This window comes from Haliaeetus albicilla, chromosome 26, assembly GCF_947461875.1.
Source record: "Haliaeetus albicilla chromosome 26, bHalAlb1.1, whole genome shotgun sequence".
NCBI lineage: Eukaryota > Metazoa > Chordata > Aves > Accipitriformes > Accipitridae > Haliaeetus > Haliaeetus albicilla.
In genome coordinates this window covers 11,729,061-11,746,015 of record NC_091508.1, presented here as the reverse complement: position 1 = coordinate 11,746,015, position 16,955 = coordinate 11,729,061, and the positions used below count along the sequence as shown (strand labels likewise).

Here is a 16,955-nt window from a genome sequence, read left to right as displayed (position 1 = left end):
GGGCTTGTAGCGCGGGGTAAGGGGGTGAAGGAGGAGCGATCTCGTGGCGGTCGCCTGGTGAGTCACGTGTCGGGGCGAGGGTGGCCTCGCGCCCCAGCGCCCCCCGCCCGCCTCCTGAGGGGGCTCGCGGCCGCCCCTCTTCCGCCCCCCCCCCCCCCCCCCCCCGGGGCGCCCTTGGCGGGACGCGGGGCCCTGGGGCCGGGCGTGAGGCGGTAGCAGCGGCCTGTCAGCGGCGGGGTCACCGCGGGGGTGCCTGAGGGGGGCAGGCAGCCCTGGGCCGGCCAGCGGCCTCGGCGGGGCCTTTCGGGGGCCTGGGGGGGGCGGTCTGCTGAGCTGGCCGACCTCGCTGAGGTGCGGAGGGAGTCCGGCGGCCGTACGGAAAGCGGCGCCCGCAGCGGGTCCCCGGCTCCCCGGGACGCAGGGGGAGGCTGCCGCCCTGGCTTGGCGGGCGGAAGAATGTTTGTTCCCAAGGTGACAGCTGGGCGCGCTGAGTCGTCGTGTGCCGTCCTTGCTGCTGCGAGCGCATGCTGCCGTTCTGCCCCAAACCCGAGGGGAGCCGAAACCCCTCCGGGGCTCGGTGACTGGCCTGTCTCCGGGGGATGGTTTCATTGCTTTGCCTGTGCGGCTTGGTACCGACCCTGCAAACCTGTGGTACGCTCTCGGTACGGACAGGTTAGCGACACATGGGTGCTGTTGTGCTCCAGATTCGGTTCTCACACTTCTGAGTTACCGAAGGGCAACAACTGCTGTGTAGTGTGCTTTCTTCTTAGCATCAGAATAGTTTCTTGGTTTTAAAAACAGCTGAGCTGGCCCTCGTTAAGCAATTTTCCACCTTTGCCTTGTAGCTTGAGAAATATGCTTCTTGTTTGTTTTTTTTTTCCTCTTGAAAAGCTGGCATCTCTAGGTGCTTTGTGAGACCCATTGCTTTGTCTTTAAATTCAGTGCTTCAGAACCAGATGATGTTGAAATGCAGCAAAACTGAATGCAGGGGAGAGCAAAATGGCAATAAGGGTTGAATAATTTCCTGGCTTTGGATGTTTCCTGGCACTGATTGGAAATTTGTAATAATAGTTACTTTTAGGATGTTTGAGTCTGAGCACGAAGTTGCCAGGTCTGTTGTAGCACTGCATTTGTAGTTAATTTGGTTGAGTTTTATTGCAATGAGAATACAGCATGATTGGGATATCGGTGATTTCACTTCTAAAGGGAAAAGACTAGGGGGAGCATTAAGTAGCTTTTTTATTGCAGAATGTGTGATTATCTTAGAATGAAACCTACAAAGGGTCAAAAGCCTCATTTCTGATAAAAAAAAATAAACCCAATGCACACACATGATAGTTATGCAATAATTTGATGTGAATTCCTAGTGGGAGCAGATTGTTCCTATCTTGAGACAGCAGGTGGACATGAACTTCAAATAGGAGATGTGGTTCCTGTGTGCCTTAGGTGAAGAGATAGTGTGTTGCTTTACCTCCTTCCATATTTCTATCATGTAGGTGGTCAAGATTGGTCTTCACCACTTAAAAAAATCTCTGTGGTTAAGTCCTAGTGTCACACTTGAATTTAGGGTTTTTTTAGGTACAGGTAATGTTATGTCTGTACGCAACTTTTTCTTTTTCTTTTCTAGTACAAAGTTTAACTTGGAAGGAAAAACTTAACGGTTCTGATGCAATCAAGGATTCCCATCCTGTGAACAACCTTTTAGCGGAGAATCTGACGTGCTTTCCCACACTGGGATTCAGCACTGGCAAGTCTTAATGTCAGTGAAGTGGGTTGGTAGCTGGTAGGAATACGTACTGCAGCCTTACAGCAAGCATCACATCTAAGTGCTGTCTTAGCCACTTGTCGTGGTTTTTTTATTTGAGCTTAGTTCATAGCCCTCTTCTGCAATTGAGTTTGCAGTGGGCTTGTGGCTCCATGTGAGTTCCCAGTCACGGACCAATTTTTTCCTCTTTGTGCTCAAATTCCAAGCTTAGAATGCTTAATAGTATGGCATTTTGTGCAAAGGTGGATTAAACTCTCTTCACAAGTATTTATTAAATTTACTTTTAATCTGTTTGATCTTAACTTGCCTCTGCTTGAGCTGGAGGCAAATAAAGCTTTTGCAGTATTTTTCATGAGTAACAATATGTGATCTTATAGGGTAAGTTAGCGTTCAATTTAATGGTCCCAGTTCATGTAATTTATGATGTAATACTTCCTGAGGCTTTCATCAAGCTTTGGATTATGCATTGCTTTTTTCCCATCCTTCATTAAAAAGGGGGCACTGGAAATAATGTGTAAATATTGCTATTTAAATGCATGTTGGCTTCATAACTGTGGATGTGTTGGTGAAGCTGACTGTAACTGCCCTGCTGCACAATACAAAATTAAAGAATAAAAGTGATGCTTTTTGCTGTGAACACAAAAATTTTTGCAGTAAGCAGGTTTTTTCTTCTTCCACTCCTCCCCCTTCCCTGAAAAAAAAAAAAAAGGATTGAAAAGAATAAAACTAGCAGGAGTTGCTGGCTCTGACACAACTTTGTATTGAGAAATTTTGTATGGCTGTTTTCTACTGAGATTTTGCTGCTTGTTGGAAGTTACAGATAATTATTTTAATTTCATACCAGATTTCTAATTTAGAGCAGTTTTTTTAACTAGGCTGAGAATTAGAATAATTTCTGCCAGTAGAGAGGAGGAATTAAATAAGCTTTCCATGTCACATTTGCATGTTTGCTTTTTTGTTTTAAAGTTACAGTCTCTGCCACTGACTCTGACTTGCAGTGGTGCAGGGACAAGAAGATTTGTCTCTTTTTTTTTTTTTTTTTTTTTTTCTTCTCTTCCCTTTTTAGGAAAGAGGTCTGGGAGGATTCCTCTCTCTCTTAGCCCTTTACAGTGTAACTTCAAGTTTTGGAATAGTGAGACATTCTACCCCTGAACAAAAGCTTAATGCCTGAGAAGGGAAGGTGCTGAGAATACTAATCTTTAATGGTCTTCTGGTACAAATAGATGAGACGATCTACCGAATTCACACAATGAGTTTTGAGTCAGGGCCCTAAGGAGCTTCCTTTCAGCTGTCTTGGTTTCCAGTCAGACATTAGGTCAGAGAGAAGACAGAACTTTTTGTCTTTGAACTAAAATGTAGTATTTTCTCCTTTCCTTTTTTGTTTCTGTATTTGCTATAAAGACCTCTCTACCCAACAGGACAATTTCATGCCTCTGCAGACCTGCCTTCTCCACGCTTGGCTCAAGGTCACCCTGAAAGTTATCAGTAATCTGCATCAGAATTTTGTGAAGTTGAGCTGAAGCAGACTGCCAGTGCGAACTTCTCCAAAAGTCTGCCAGGAAATCATTGGGAATCTTGGCAATTTTTTCTTAGGGAAGGCTGAAAAAGACTTAATATAGTTTATGTTGCTTTTCTCTGGGAAATCCAATCTTAGTTAATCTACTCCATTGCCTTTTGTTTCAATCTAATTTTCTGGAAATGTTCCCAATCAAGTCCTAGGGGACCTGAGACCAGTGATTTTTTTCACTGACTTTTTTTTCAGCTGAAAGCTGGAATCTAATGCAGAGAATAATGGGACTAGTTATTGTAAACAAATTAAACTCCTATTTTGCTGCACTACAAATTAACTTTCTAAAGCCTTTAATTTGTCGGTCCTGGCATTAGATTTTTCTGGTTTAGAAGCCAATCTAGAAGTGGGAAGCTGTGATGAAATACCTCCTTTTTATCCTTCCTTCTCTGTTTCTACAATCTTTAATGTTAACTTCCCAACGTAGGTTCACAATGTCTTTTCTTCCCTCTGTCTCACCAGTTCATATCTGCAAGGGTCCTGTTGATTTCCGTTTGCACTTGAACAACTGTGATTGCTAGCTATAACAATTGCTTGTGTGGAAAATATTTTAAAATTTTCTTTTTGCTCTTTCACTCTGCACGTACTTAATATTAGAAGATCCCACAGTCATCGTTGTACCACATATGTGAATGTCATTTATAATCTGTTTAAAAAGTTGTACATTGTCGTGGTTTAACCCCAGCCAGCAGCTGAGCACCATGCAGCTGCTTGCTTACTTCCCCCTGCCCCTGAGTGTGATGGGCTAGAGAATCGGAGGAAAAAAAGTAAAACTCATGGGTTGAGATAAGAACAGTTTAACAGAGCAGAAAGGAAGAAACTAGTAATGATAATAATAACAATAATGAAGTGACATAATAATAAAAGGATTGGAATACACAAAACAAGTGATGCACAATGCAATTGCTCACAACCCGCTGACCGATGCCCAGTTAGTTCCTGAGCAGTGATCCCCCCAGCTGCACTCCCCCCAGTTTATATACTGGGCATAACATCACATGGTATGGAGCATCCCTTGGGTCAGTTTGGGTCACCTGTCCTGGCTGTGTCCCCCCAACTTCTTGTGCCCCTCCAGCCTTCTTGCTGGCTGGGCATGAGAAGCTGAGAAATCCTTGACTTGGTATAAACACGACTTAGCAACAGCTGAAAACATCAGTGTGTTATCAACATTCTTCTTATACTGAATCCAAAACATAACACTATACCAGCTACTAGAAAGAAAATTAACTCTGTCTCAGCCAAAACCAGGACATACATGCATATAATCTGTTCACTCTAATGCTTATCTAAATTAATATAGGAGATCATGGTAGCTCTACGTCATGGGCCAAAATGTTGTAAGTGATTGAGCATCTTCTATTCTCACCGGGTGCTTGGCACATCCTGGTATCAAGCCTGAGAAGCTGGGAGAAAACTAGGAGAAGAATACAGCTGTTCTGCCATGAAACTAACAGTGAGTGCACCAAGTTCTCTCTTGAGACTTCGTGAGAGCTACTTCACTTTAACAAAGCCTTCTTTTCCCACATGTGCTCATTAGTTATCAAGGATTCAAATCTCCTTCCTCTGATGAAGGTACATGAGCTTGGAATATGAGCTTTGTGGTATGTTTATCTGATCTTTTGACTAACCTGGATAAGAGAAATCCTGACAGTCTTGGCTTTTTTTCTTTTTTAAACAATTCGTCTCTTCTTGGGGGAAGGACTGTGTCTTGTAAATACACTTTCAGGCTTTTTTTTACCTTACAGATAATTTGATTGGACTTGGATCTGTAGGATTAAAAAGTACTTTCAGGGCACCTCTAAGATGCAGTGCACTTCCTGAGCTTACAAACTGATGCTTGTTAGCCAACCAGCTAGCCTGCTCCTTTGTGAGCTTGGAAGAGCAGCTATTGGAAAGGTATATGGTGTCAGCCTCCTGACAGAGATGCTCGTCCCTGTGATCCAACCTGCTCCTTGTCTGATTTCTTTCAAATGGTGAAGGTACTCTGTATGGGAAAATAGAGCAGGTCTGTGCTGTACTGGTACGAGCTGAGTGCTTGGCCTCAGTGCGCTGTGCAGCTCAGCAGCTCCCTGCAACTTCTGGCAGACTTCCTCCATATTGTGTTTGGATGGAGGCTGCACTGAGAGCCAGGGATCTGATCAGTCAGTTGCCACCTTGGTTAACTTTTCCTGATCTGAAAGGAGCTGTACTAAAGAGACTTGACAATGTATTGTCACAGCTTGACTGCATTTTCAAGCTTGCATCCTTTACTTCGGAAAGAAAAACGCTAACGAATGTGGAGCAGACTCAAAGCCAGTGCTCCCAGCAGGCAGACGATCCCAGTTCATTCTCCTTCAGCCCTTGGGAAGTGACCACAGTGGCTGTTGTCAGTGTAGCACTCCATGGGAGGGCCGTGAGATACCATGCGTGTTTCTGATATGGTAAGTCAACCCTTGTACATCAAAGTGATAAGGGAATTAGAAGCGCAAGCACCTGAGGAACACAACCAGCCTTGGAATACCGTGGAAGTAAAATGCAACCCACAGTGTTGGTCTGGTTTTCTCAGTTGCCTTTTTTATAGTTCCCTTGTTTGTCTGAGCTCCTGGTGTAATGGATTTGACAAGAGAGTGAGTCATGATTTCTGGGTTGTCTGCCAGGATAGTTTTATACAAATCAAGTTACTATTGGCTTTGGTGGCCTTCATAACTTGGAATAAAACATTATCTCACAAGGATGTACTGAACCTTAATGTTTAAAGTGGTATCAGGTGTGACTGAAGTAGGCCAGAGGAGTATGTTACAGGTAGTGTCAAAGTGAAGCCTAAACAATTTAAAGGAAAGATAGTTGGCAGTTTTACAGCTGCCCTTGTGTTCCTGCTACAGGTTTGGTTGTACTTGTAAAGCCATTTTTGTGCTACTCTGTTCGTGCAAGGCATAAACAGAGTAGTGTCTATAGGATATCCTGCTATACGGATAGTAAAGCCTAATACGCTTTATTTTTTTTTATTTTTTTTTTTTGCTTCTTTGGTTAGACATAGTAGTTTAAAAAACTTTTTGCCAGCAGCATGACTTTCCTTAATATGCTGAATTCCTTAAGTAAAACCCTCCAGTACATCATGATAGTAGGATCGTGTGCACTGCTTGCCAGTTGATCCCTTTTTGTGTAACTCTTGCTTTTGATCTTGCTTGAAATCACTGCCCCTAGAATAAGGACACTTGTGTTGCAGAGCACAGTACAGCTATACTTCTTGCACTTTTCCTCCTTTGTCACATTTTTTTCTTCCATAGCAATTGCTGATGCCAGCTTTCCCATCAAAGTGGTCAGGGAGCCAGCTTCCCTGACAGGATTTGTCTTGTACACATAGCATAAATTGTGCAGAAATTCTTAACGATATCTGCCTTGTTATTTTTTATCGCTTCCCCCAAGCTCCTAAAAACTGGCCTATAGCTTTGAGAACATCGCATTTCTTCATTATGGGGTAGATACTAAAAGGAACTAAGCTTGCTTTGTTACAATGTCCAAAAGCAAGCAGAACGCTAATTTCTCTGACAGAGAAATTAATGTTTGAAACATGTTTTGTGTAGTGTGTTTGAAAATAATCTCTGCAACACATTTAATCTGGTCAGGGAGTTCTAAAATCTCTTTGCATTTTTGCAGAGATCTCATGAGGAAAACTCAGGAGTTACTTTTGCTGTTACGTGGATCTTTGTGAGCATCCCAGTCCTTGGTCTGATCCTAACATGATTGGCTTATGCCTTCAGTGGGCTGCATAGTCCGAGCAGTAAATGTTTATCTTGGGTCATATGAAGTCTTTGGCTATAACAATAGGGATTGTTAATATTTTGTGAGGGATGGTTTCACCCAGAGTAGAATATAGCAGAAATCTCTGCTGCTTCAGCCCTTACCCCTGTTTTGCACAGCTTGGAGAAGCTGAATATAAATATTTCCCACTGACCATATTGCAAGTAATGGGTCTGGTTTGAAATAGGCTGCAGGTCAGGCAATAAATAGGCTTAAAGTGGAGTAAAAGTGATCATAGCTAAATCCGAGCAGTAGTTAATGATTAGCCTTTGATATAGATAATGATACATGTTCTGCTTGTCAGCATTATCTGAAAGTTTAGAAACTTTGATCTGTCTCAGACTTGTTGCCTGTTTGCAGAAGACTGCTTTCCTGGAGTCAATAGATGGAAAACCTGTCTCTGGAATAGTAAGTACTCAGCTTTTTTTTTAGCTGTGAATCATTTCTGCTTTGGATTAGCAGCTCTGTGGCAGTCCAGGGGTTTGAAAGCTACATGAAAAAGGCAGTGTTCGAAGCTTTTTCCCAGAGTGGTTTATAGTCATTCATAACTAAAATAAAAAATCTGTTGATCACTATTTGTTCCAGCTTTCCATGCCCTAGAGGTATTCCTGTCAGAAAAGTGTCATAAGGCCAAGGCTTTTCCAAAGACAAGTTCCTTCCCAGAGAATGGCTTGATTTGATTGCCCTTTCCCTCTTCTTGATATCTCAGGAGATCATCTACTTTGCTGAGTTGACAAAGACTGAAGGTGGGATTGTATTTTTGCATTTCCAAAAGTGAAAATGTAGAGGTGCTCTGTTCTATGGACTAGGACTATGAATTTGTTCTGTGAACTCGTAGAAGTGTTTGTGTTACTACCTGAAAGCTATTTATATGTCACATGTTCCATCCTCTTGCTGTTATCCAAGATCAGGGAGCAAGAGTAGGAAAGTGCCTCTGATGATGTGTATTTTGGTCTTAACCATCTGTTGAAACAGAGATCGGCTTCCTGGGCTTAATTAAAAACACAGTGGAATGGATTTTGCTGATGATGACCTGTGTTCTACCTTGCATTTTGCTCAGAAACAGCTTTCGGCTTCTCAAAACAACAGGTGTTTTGAACAATTGAAGCACAAAAGAATTTGTTTCTTGGCTGTGGTAGAACAAGCTTTTGTTTTCAGGGAGAGTCATAGATGGTGATGCAAAATGAAATGAATACGCATTCATTTCCCTTCTGCAAGCAGGAAAAGCATAAGTATTTTTCTAAAATTCAGTCTTGCAAACCATTGGGTCTTTAGTGAAAAGCCTACATTTAAAAGGTGACCCTGACATGCCAGAGTAGGAATTAGAAGTCCCAGCATATATCCGTAGGAGCTGACATCAACTACGCATGGCTATTGCAGCAATGCCTGGCACAGGCTGGAACGTGACAGCTCCAGGGAAGGTGAATGGTTGAGTGACCACCTTAAAATGCTGCATCTGCACATGGACAGCATCTAAGGAGTAATTGTAGACCAACTACTACTTAAATACGAAAAGAAAGGAGTGACATGTGCTCCTGGGATTGTTATTCAAGGAAGTTTTCACATGTGGTAGATGCTAATGCACAATGAAGGTGTTTCTCTGTGATGAGTGTGTGGTAGTGCTGGACAGGGAAAAATGTATATTAATTGGTTAAACCAATAGGTCTTGTATCATATGTGTGGAATGGATTCCTAAAACTTAATTAACAAGGAGTTCTGGAGGGTGGTTTTCTTCTTGTCCAGATCCTCAAAACACACCTGAAATCCAGTTCAGAACTTGTACAAATGTTGGCTTTTCTGGGCTAAGTCTGGTTATGATGTTGAAAAACAGCCAGAAGGGGAAAAAGGAACTTATTTTCCGCATGTACAAGTTTGTGTAAATGCCTAGGTTGTTATCAGCTGATCCATTAACTTAAAACTATCTTTGTTATCACTGCACTGCAGTGCCTCAGGCACTGCCCGAGTTCACTAGAGGGAAGATTTCTCTGCCAAAGGATTCACAGGATGTTGAAGTAGAAGAGCTTTTTAGTTCAAGTACAGGATCTGTAACTGGGTCTAGAAATGATGGCCTTGCTCTCCAGAGCACAGAGCAGCTCCTTACCATATCTGCAAAAACTGATAAATCCTTGATATGTACAAGTTATCAAACTACATGTGCAGTTGTCATGCTGAGGGGGTAATAAGGGTGCTGACTGGGCCACCTGCTTCAGCTGAGCCTGCTTGAGCAGAGGAGGTGGACTAGATGATGTCAGGAGGTCTCCTAAACCACAGCAGTTCTGTGACTGAAAATCTTAACTGAAAGTCCTCCTGCAGTGACATGTGGAACAAGGGCAAGTAGGGTAAGATCTGGGAATCTTCTGTTGAGTCTTCTGAATCATCTGTGTTCATGGACTTTAGGCTCCCTTTTACGAGGCCTGTAATAAACCGATGCCATCCATTTTATTACCCTTTTAGCATTAGTTTTATCTACATGAGACAAAGGTATTTATGATGTTTCTAGATAGCATTTGTAATCTTGCATCTGTATTAAAGGCCAGGTAATGCACTTTTAGGACACATTGAGTCACATTGCATTTTTGCAGCTGAGGAAACTTTTGCTTGCTTACTTGGGCATGCACTTGCTGACTCCTGGTTTCATTTTGTGTCTCCTGAGATTATTTTACAGTCTTGCTGGGCCTGAGGCTAGAAGGCACCGTTTTAAATAAATCTGGTCAGAGCTGTTTATACTGTTTAGCCTGGTATGTGTCCTTCCCACTTCAGCAAACCATGTAGCAGTGGTTTATCAGGTATTAACTTGCAAGTAGTACCTTGTTTCGCATCCTGACATATCCAGCGTTCCTCATAGATTGAATGCTTCTGTATGTGGCCACTGAAGGGTCACAAGCAACACTACAACTCCTTACCCTCTGGACAGAGACACCCTTTTTCTGTGAGACAGACTGGCTCCTTTTCATATATACCAATGGTGCAGGTGGTGTGAACCTGCAGGAATGTGGATGATGAGTTACTGAGCATGATGGCGAATCTTGTGCACAGAACATGATTTTTTTTTCCACTTTAACCTTTCCCTTCAATTAAAAAAAGTCTGCTGTAGGTAGAAGAATGCATGCTAGAAGCTGTTCTTGATTAGGGCATATAAAATAGGAAGATAAATTCTTTACTAGGCCTGGGTTTTCTAAGGAAGCAGAAGTCATCTAGGATACAGTTCCAAATATTAACTTTTTTTTTAGATTAAAAAGTTTTTGAAGAGTATTGCAAGGCTCAGGACTCTGTCCCACTTGTTCCTTAGCATACGGTGAGGTAGCAGGATGTTTCCTGCTCTCTGGCCATATGGGTCACATCTCCCTCGTTGCCCTTCCTGTGCTTGGTTGTGTAACGTCTCTGCAGAAACTGCCACAGAGGATAAGGAAGTATCTATTTATTCAAGAAGCTATGTAATCTTGGAAAATATGGGTCACGTGGAACTTCTTTTCTCTCCTCTCTTCCCTGCTGCTGTCCCGTTTCTCTCCACTGGTAAGCAGGAGGGCTAGGCAGCTTTCTTCAGCTGACAAGTGAGCGCTAAGCAGCTTTTAGCGAGAGGGTCCTCTGGTGATTTCTGACCGAATGTCGTGCATGGTAAGCAGACTGCACTCAGCTATTCTGGCATCGCAACAAGGCCTGTTAAGCCATTGGGATTTAAGCCATTCTGCCTTATCTGTGCTTAAACACAGCATGGTCTCGGAGGGGAGGGGGAGGGCAGCCTTCAGGTTTCTCCTCCCTGGATGCTAGATACTGGCTATTTTGTGACATGGGTACATATTGTTGTATTACTGTTTCATACCCTTAATGATTTGGGGAAGAGAGATGAAGCTATGATAAAGTGGCCTGCCAGACTGTGGTCCTAGGGTAATTGCTTCAGAAGTCTTTGACGTGCACAGGGAGTGCTGAAGAGGTTCTTCTGTAGAAGCCTCCTGGGAATTGCCTTTGATGGAAACTTGTTAGTACTAGCTCTGAATTCATGCTGGCGTTGGCTATAAGGAATTTTGGTGTCTGACCTGCTTTTGTAGGAGCCCTTTAGCCTGGATGATTTATAAAGAAATTGTAATGTAGCATCCTCTGTCAGTTTTGGCATCTCTAATGCCATGCTTTTCACTCCAGATGAGTGCTTGAGTCAGCTTTTTTATGGTATCTTCTCTGCTTTGGGAGCTGTGGGACTGGCATTCGCTCCTCAGGTCTTGCGTGTTTTGAGGTGCCTTATTTCTGCTGCTCTCCAGAAACGTCTGTGCTCTTGGGCGTCAGAAAAGGGGGATGACTGCCTTATTCAGCTAGACAGAAAGGAGAACAATAAACAGTGCAGAGCAAATATAGCATCCAAAAGGCTAGTGGTGGAAGAAATAGAGAAATGAAAACAGAGAGGGGGGGAAATACTGCATATGTACAGAATGAAGAAATCGTGCTTGAGATGGGCTTGAGCATGGCAGGTCACTCCTGAATGCAGAAGTCACAGGCCTGCTGCAGAACTGATCTGCTCTGGCTTTGGCACCCGATACGACGCTTGCATGTCCTTGTTTTCTGTGTGCAGCGAGAAGAGCTGGCTGAAGATGGGTGCTATTCTGTTGGAGCTGGAGCAGTAATGTGAAAAAAAGGGGAAAGTTTTGTGACACTCAGAGATGAACTGGCAAACTTTGAACTATTGAAGAGAACCTAACTGCCTTTTAATTGATACCACTTTTGCCACCATTTGAGTTCACTGTCTGCTCATGTAGCATCTCACCTTTCTGAATACTGACTATAATGTTTATTGGCGTTTGTTAGCAGTAAAAAAACCAGCTTGCAGTTGACATGTCTGTTCCTGGCCGCCTGCTTCTGGTCAGTGGGTGGGTGGCTCTGGGCCAGGCAAGCTGTGCTTTGTTCCCTGAACTACACTTTTGATTTGCTCAGCTTATAATAGTCTCTCTGGCTAGGGTTGTCAAAGATGGCCTTCTCTCTTCAGATCCTTTGAAACTGTCCCATTGGGGACTTCAGGTTAATTTGGGCTCACTTGGGTTGAAAGTACTCATGTTTTATCAGGATGGTAGCAGGGTACTGCTGGGGTAGCAGAATACTTCAGTTCACATCATTTCTGATGTGTTTCTCCAAAACTTGTTTGCTGTGTCCTGCCTGGCTGTCCTTTGTGTGGATAAGAGCCATGCACGCACGGTTCACCGACTGTCCTCAGCCTCATGACAGCTTTCAGCATCTGTCCCTCACCCAAAAATAACTCCCTTGAGCCATGCTTCTGTGACAGATGTGCGCTCAGCAATGTCTGCAAAACAGATGAGCAGTAGGCTGCATTTTGCAAGTCTGTACCCTGTGGTGTTCACAGGAGCTGCCACATCCAATTCCGGTGTCATTCCTAGTATTATGCCCTTCCTACTGTTTTGTATTTGTCAGGGCAAGGACTGTGTTGTATTTGCAACAGCATGAAAATGATCTAGTCAGAGGTACCCACTGCTGTATTCTGAGCCCAAAAGCCTATTGCACAACTTTCAAAAGCGTTTTCACTTTTAGCACTGTATAGGGGATGGTAAGAAGCAGCTTGTGCTGCTGTGCTGAAGAGATGGTGTTATTGTCTCATGCCCTGCCAATAGTGGGGCAGCCTGGAGAGCATGTGTAGGTGGTGACCTCAAGATTTGGCCCAACAGTTGGAGGCATGGATTGGTCTCTAAGATTGGAGTTCTTCTTTCAAAGGAAAAATTAATGTTCACTAGTCTGTGTGGGAATGTGTCCAGGATTCCCTTGTAGATGAGGGGAGCTTCTACTGATTCCTGTGCTGATGTAGTCTCCCCTGCATTGCTGACCTAGAATTTGTGAGAAAAAGAGGCAAACCAAGGAGAGATGGCATTGGTTCTGTCACCTCTTGCTAAAGGTCGATGTGGTCATTGTGGAAATAATCTTACCTGCTCTACCGAGGCAAGGATTGAGAGGTTACCAGCACAAGCAGAAGAGTCAGGATGGGATGGGATGGAATAGAATAGAATAGTTGGAAGAGACCTACAACAATCATCTAGTCTAACTGCCAGGTTGTAGCCTGATGGAGTTTGCGACCCTTTGTGAGAGAGTAGAGGCTCACTCTTGAATCTCAATGCAAAGCTTTATGTGTGTTCCAGGTGCTTGAACCTGGACTGTATCAGACTTCTCTAGCAGAAATGAGGTTATAGCCAGGAAAACATTGGCAAGGACTCCTCAGTTTTGCCATGTTTCTCAGGAGTATTGTTCATTTATTTCTTTTCCATCTCCTGTAGTTTCAGTATGGCTGGGCAAAAACCTTGTCCAGAGAGGAATCTGTTTGTTGCTTAGCCTACCTAACTCACCGTTATTTTTTCCATCTGTACACATCTATTCCCAGCATTTCTCAGCCTTTCCTCCAGTGTTATCACTCTTACAGTCTTAGGTTTTCTGCTCTGCAAGCTTGTTTTCTGCTGCCTTTCACTTCATTGGGCCTGTTAGTAATGACATGGGCTGGCATGATGCTCCACTTCATGAAGTTCAGTGCATTGTCCTGTAAAGAACAGTCTGTCCTTAGTTATTTTTTTTTTCTTGTTCAAAGATTCAGAGATTTCCTGAGGAGTCTGCAGAAGCTGGAAGATTAGGAATGGCTGTCCCCTTCTAGGGAAGCAGATCAAGCAGGGTGTCTAACAGAAAGTGACCAGACAAGTTTGCTATGAAAATAAACTCCATCAAAGGGCTGTGATTGTAGCCATGCTGAGAGGAAGAGCTCTGGCCCCTCCTCTAGTAATGGGGATTGTGCTAAGTGAATGTCACCAGCTTTGCCTTAGTTGCATAGCTGAGTCTTGCTTTGGTTCAAAGCAACGGACAGGACCTTAAGGGTTGAACCAATGCTGATACTTTTATCAACTTCTTTTAATCTTCATTTTAATTAAAAGTTGATTAATGTGTATAACTGTGCTTACCTGCCAAATCATGTTGTGCAACTCCAGGAAGCCTGTGTGAGCCAGCATCTCAACCGGAATCTGTAGTCTGAAATTGGACCACTTTTTTTTTTTTTTTTGCTATGTCCACAAGTGCTATGCAATAGTTACATGTGGAGGGTGCAACCTGTCTCTTGGGGACAGAGCAACTCTATAAGGAGAGGGACAAACGTGCATTGGTACAAGTGTGGAATGTGGGAAAGAAACACAAGGATTTGGTAAGAATAAAAGAGGCAAACAGTGGCAACCAGGAGCTCTGAAGGATGGAGGTTTGCAGCTCGCATAAGTGTGAGAAAACAGCAAAATTACTCCACTTGGCAGGGCTCTCTTGTGATCTTTGCAAAGACCTGCAGACCCCCCATGAGTTCCCCCAGGGACTGAGGAAGGGGCATGTACTTGCAGACTGTGATTATTGGCCCCACCTGTGTGATCTGGCTGTGCTACAGAGAACCTGAACTGAACTCTGGCTTAATCCTTCACCCCTAAACCTCCCTGTGTGGGTGGCATGAGGCTTTGCTCCACTCTCCCCCTATCCTGCCTCTGCGGTTTGTCAGGGTCACTTTAAGAAAGGGTCTATCTCAGCCTGGGCAAATACTGTCAGTTGTGGGCATGGGTCATGAACAATGGAGTGTTTTTGATATGCCATGTAGTCTGCTGTGACCTTCAGCATCCACGACTGTGCTTAATGGCTCCAGCTGGGGATCCTTGATGGGGGTGATGACAGAGGATCAGTTCTCCTGTGTGGCTTACTCCTCTCATGAAAAACTAATAGCCCTGTAGGTTATTTTTAAAAGCCCATTCTTCTGCTTGTATTGTGCATGATAGTTGCCGAAGAGCTGGTCTCTACATGCTACCAGCTTGGCTGCGTCTCCCTTCTAACCTCCCTGCTGACTGCTTCCATCTCTGCATGTCGCAGTCTGCCCAGACACCGTCGCCTTTCGAAGTTGAACACAAGATGTTGTCCATAGCCCTACTCAGCCCCTTTTTTGCCCATCATTCTCCACTCCCTGCTCTCTACCTTCTGGCATCTCAAGCTGGACATCCTCCAGAGTACCTGTTTTCTTTGTTCAAAAGCTTCTGAAAACCATCTGTATAAATAGCTCAGCTGTATCCCTTCTGCTTACAGGTGGAGAGGGAGACTGTGCCTTCTGTCATACAGTGTGTTTTTCTGCTTGACTCCACTGATCTGACTTGAATCGATTTGCAAGCTTCTCTGGTCATGGACAAAACCCAGGAAATACAAACTAATGCGGCCTGACAGCCTAACCCTCAAAATGTATCGGAGCTCCTCTCCTGAGCTGTTTCCTTCTCTTTCTTGCTCTTTATCTGAACCCCTTCTAGTGTGTCGAGCTTTTAGGAAGCCTTAAACTTCTGGTAAAGGCTTTTGGTTGGGACTCTAAGGTAGTGACGCAGTACCAGGCCAAGCCACACAGTTTTGCTGTGACCTTGCAAACATGCCTTAAATTCTTAATATAGCACTAAAAGCTCCCTCTTCAGGAGTTGTGCAAGGGAAAAACAGAGGTGTGCAATTATGAGGTGTGCTGGGCACAGCACAGTCCCTCCTTGTGTGTCTGAGTTCCAGCCTGGTGTTGCTGAAGTTGTTTGGGAGAGCTCTGAGAGGAATTTTGGCATTGGAGAACGACAGTGTGTATCTTGTAAAACACATTATATTACCTTACTGAAGAATGATCTATTTGTTCCCAGTATCTTTAAAGTGTCTCTATATAGCTTGACCCAGGAGGGCTCTGGCTGCCTTTGCTGGATACTCCTGCAGTGTGAATAGGTAGAATTGGTCTGTCCCTCTGCTGTGCCTTTAAGCAGCTCTGGAGCTAAGGCTAGGATCCTGGAGGAGTTACAGCAAATCCACCCATTTGGAAAGGAAGCAGTTAAAGTTGTCAAGTTTGCCAGGAAATTGGATAAACTAGAAGCAGTGCTTAAGCCTCATGATGACTAGCTCAGACCATTCAGTGGAGACCACAGTTAGAGGCAGTGAACAGTGCTGTAGTGTCTACAGGCTCCCGGCTTCCCCTCCCACCTCCATTTACAGCACTTTAAAAAAAAAAAAAAAAAAAAAAAAAGGATTGGGCTTGAGACCACAAGCTCAGAGCCTGTGAAGCTCAAATAGTCTGCCAGCTGTACTGCTGTAAGTAGAGCACTGATAACTTTTGGTGGTTGCCTTTTCCATTACTCATGTGTTTTATATGTAGCGTTCCTTTGTGTCATGCAGGACTGAGATGTATGTGATGTGCAAGCAAGAGATCTTTGCCTTTCCAACTTGCTATTTTTAATCTTTCCCCCTTGGATTTCTCTCAGGAGCTTTCATTTTAATTCTTAGTAAATCTTACCAGGTCTTTTTCACTTCTTCAGGAGAAAAGAGGGACTGCCTGACCCTGTGCTTGCTGCCAAAAGCATTGGTGGAAGGACCTTAGGTAAGAATCACTCCAGCTGTGCTGAGACAGAAGTCTGGAGGCTTCTGTGCAGGACCCAGCCCTTTCAGCATGGCTGGCGTGCTTGCTGCCACTGTGTGCTGGGCCACTGCAGCAAGCACCGTCTCTGTTGAACAAGTAACTAGTGTAAAGGAGACTGAAGAGGTGTTTTTTAAGGCTCCGTTCCTTTTGGGCAGAGCCAGTGGAGTTAGTTTTATTTCTTGCTTTTTCAGAACTGGCATGGGAAAGATGAGGCACTGTTTTGAAGGGAAGAGTTTGCTGCTCTAATGGGCATTGATTTAAGGCTCCATTGTTAATCCTGTTAGACTTCTGATTTGGAAAGGGGCATCATTCCTTTTGAATGTGGCTTTAAGGAAGCTCTGTTTGCACACTGTGTGTCAGACTGAGCTGATTTGTAAAATACTTTCTGGGAGCTTGGCAGATCCTTCCCATAGTCTGTCCTGTTT

The 16,955-nt window shown here is 43.9% G+C and overlaps 1 protein-coding gene across 12 annotated transcripts in view; it reads left to right on the top strand.

Annotated features, from left to right (window-relative positions):
• The first annotated feature begins 1 nt into the window (after nucleotide 1).
• SLC31A1 (solute carrier family 31 member 1) overlaps nucleotides 2–16,955 on the top strand; it is a 29,158-nt gene continuing 12,204 nt past the window's right edge. For 2 of the 12 annotated variants that reach the window (XM_069771623.1, XM_069771622.1), the window contains exon 1: nucleotides 482–672. In XM_069771623.1, coding sequence (XP_069627724.1) covers nucleotides 600–672 — 73 coding nt within the window. In that variant the 5' untranslated portion in view covers nucleotides 482–599. Of the gene's footprint in view, nucleotides 58–320; nucleotides 673–7,194; nucleotides 7,521–7,696; nucleotides 7,859–13,680; nucleotides 13,776–16,429; nucleotides 16,492–16,955 lie in introns of those variants that run through there. The other 10 variants (XM_069771626.1, XM_069771630.1, XM_069771629.1 and 7 more) reach the window with 10 other exon arrangements.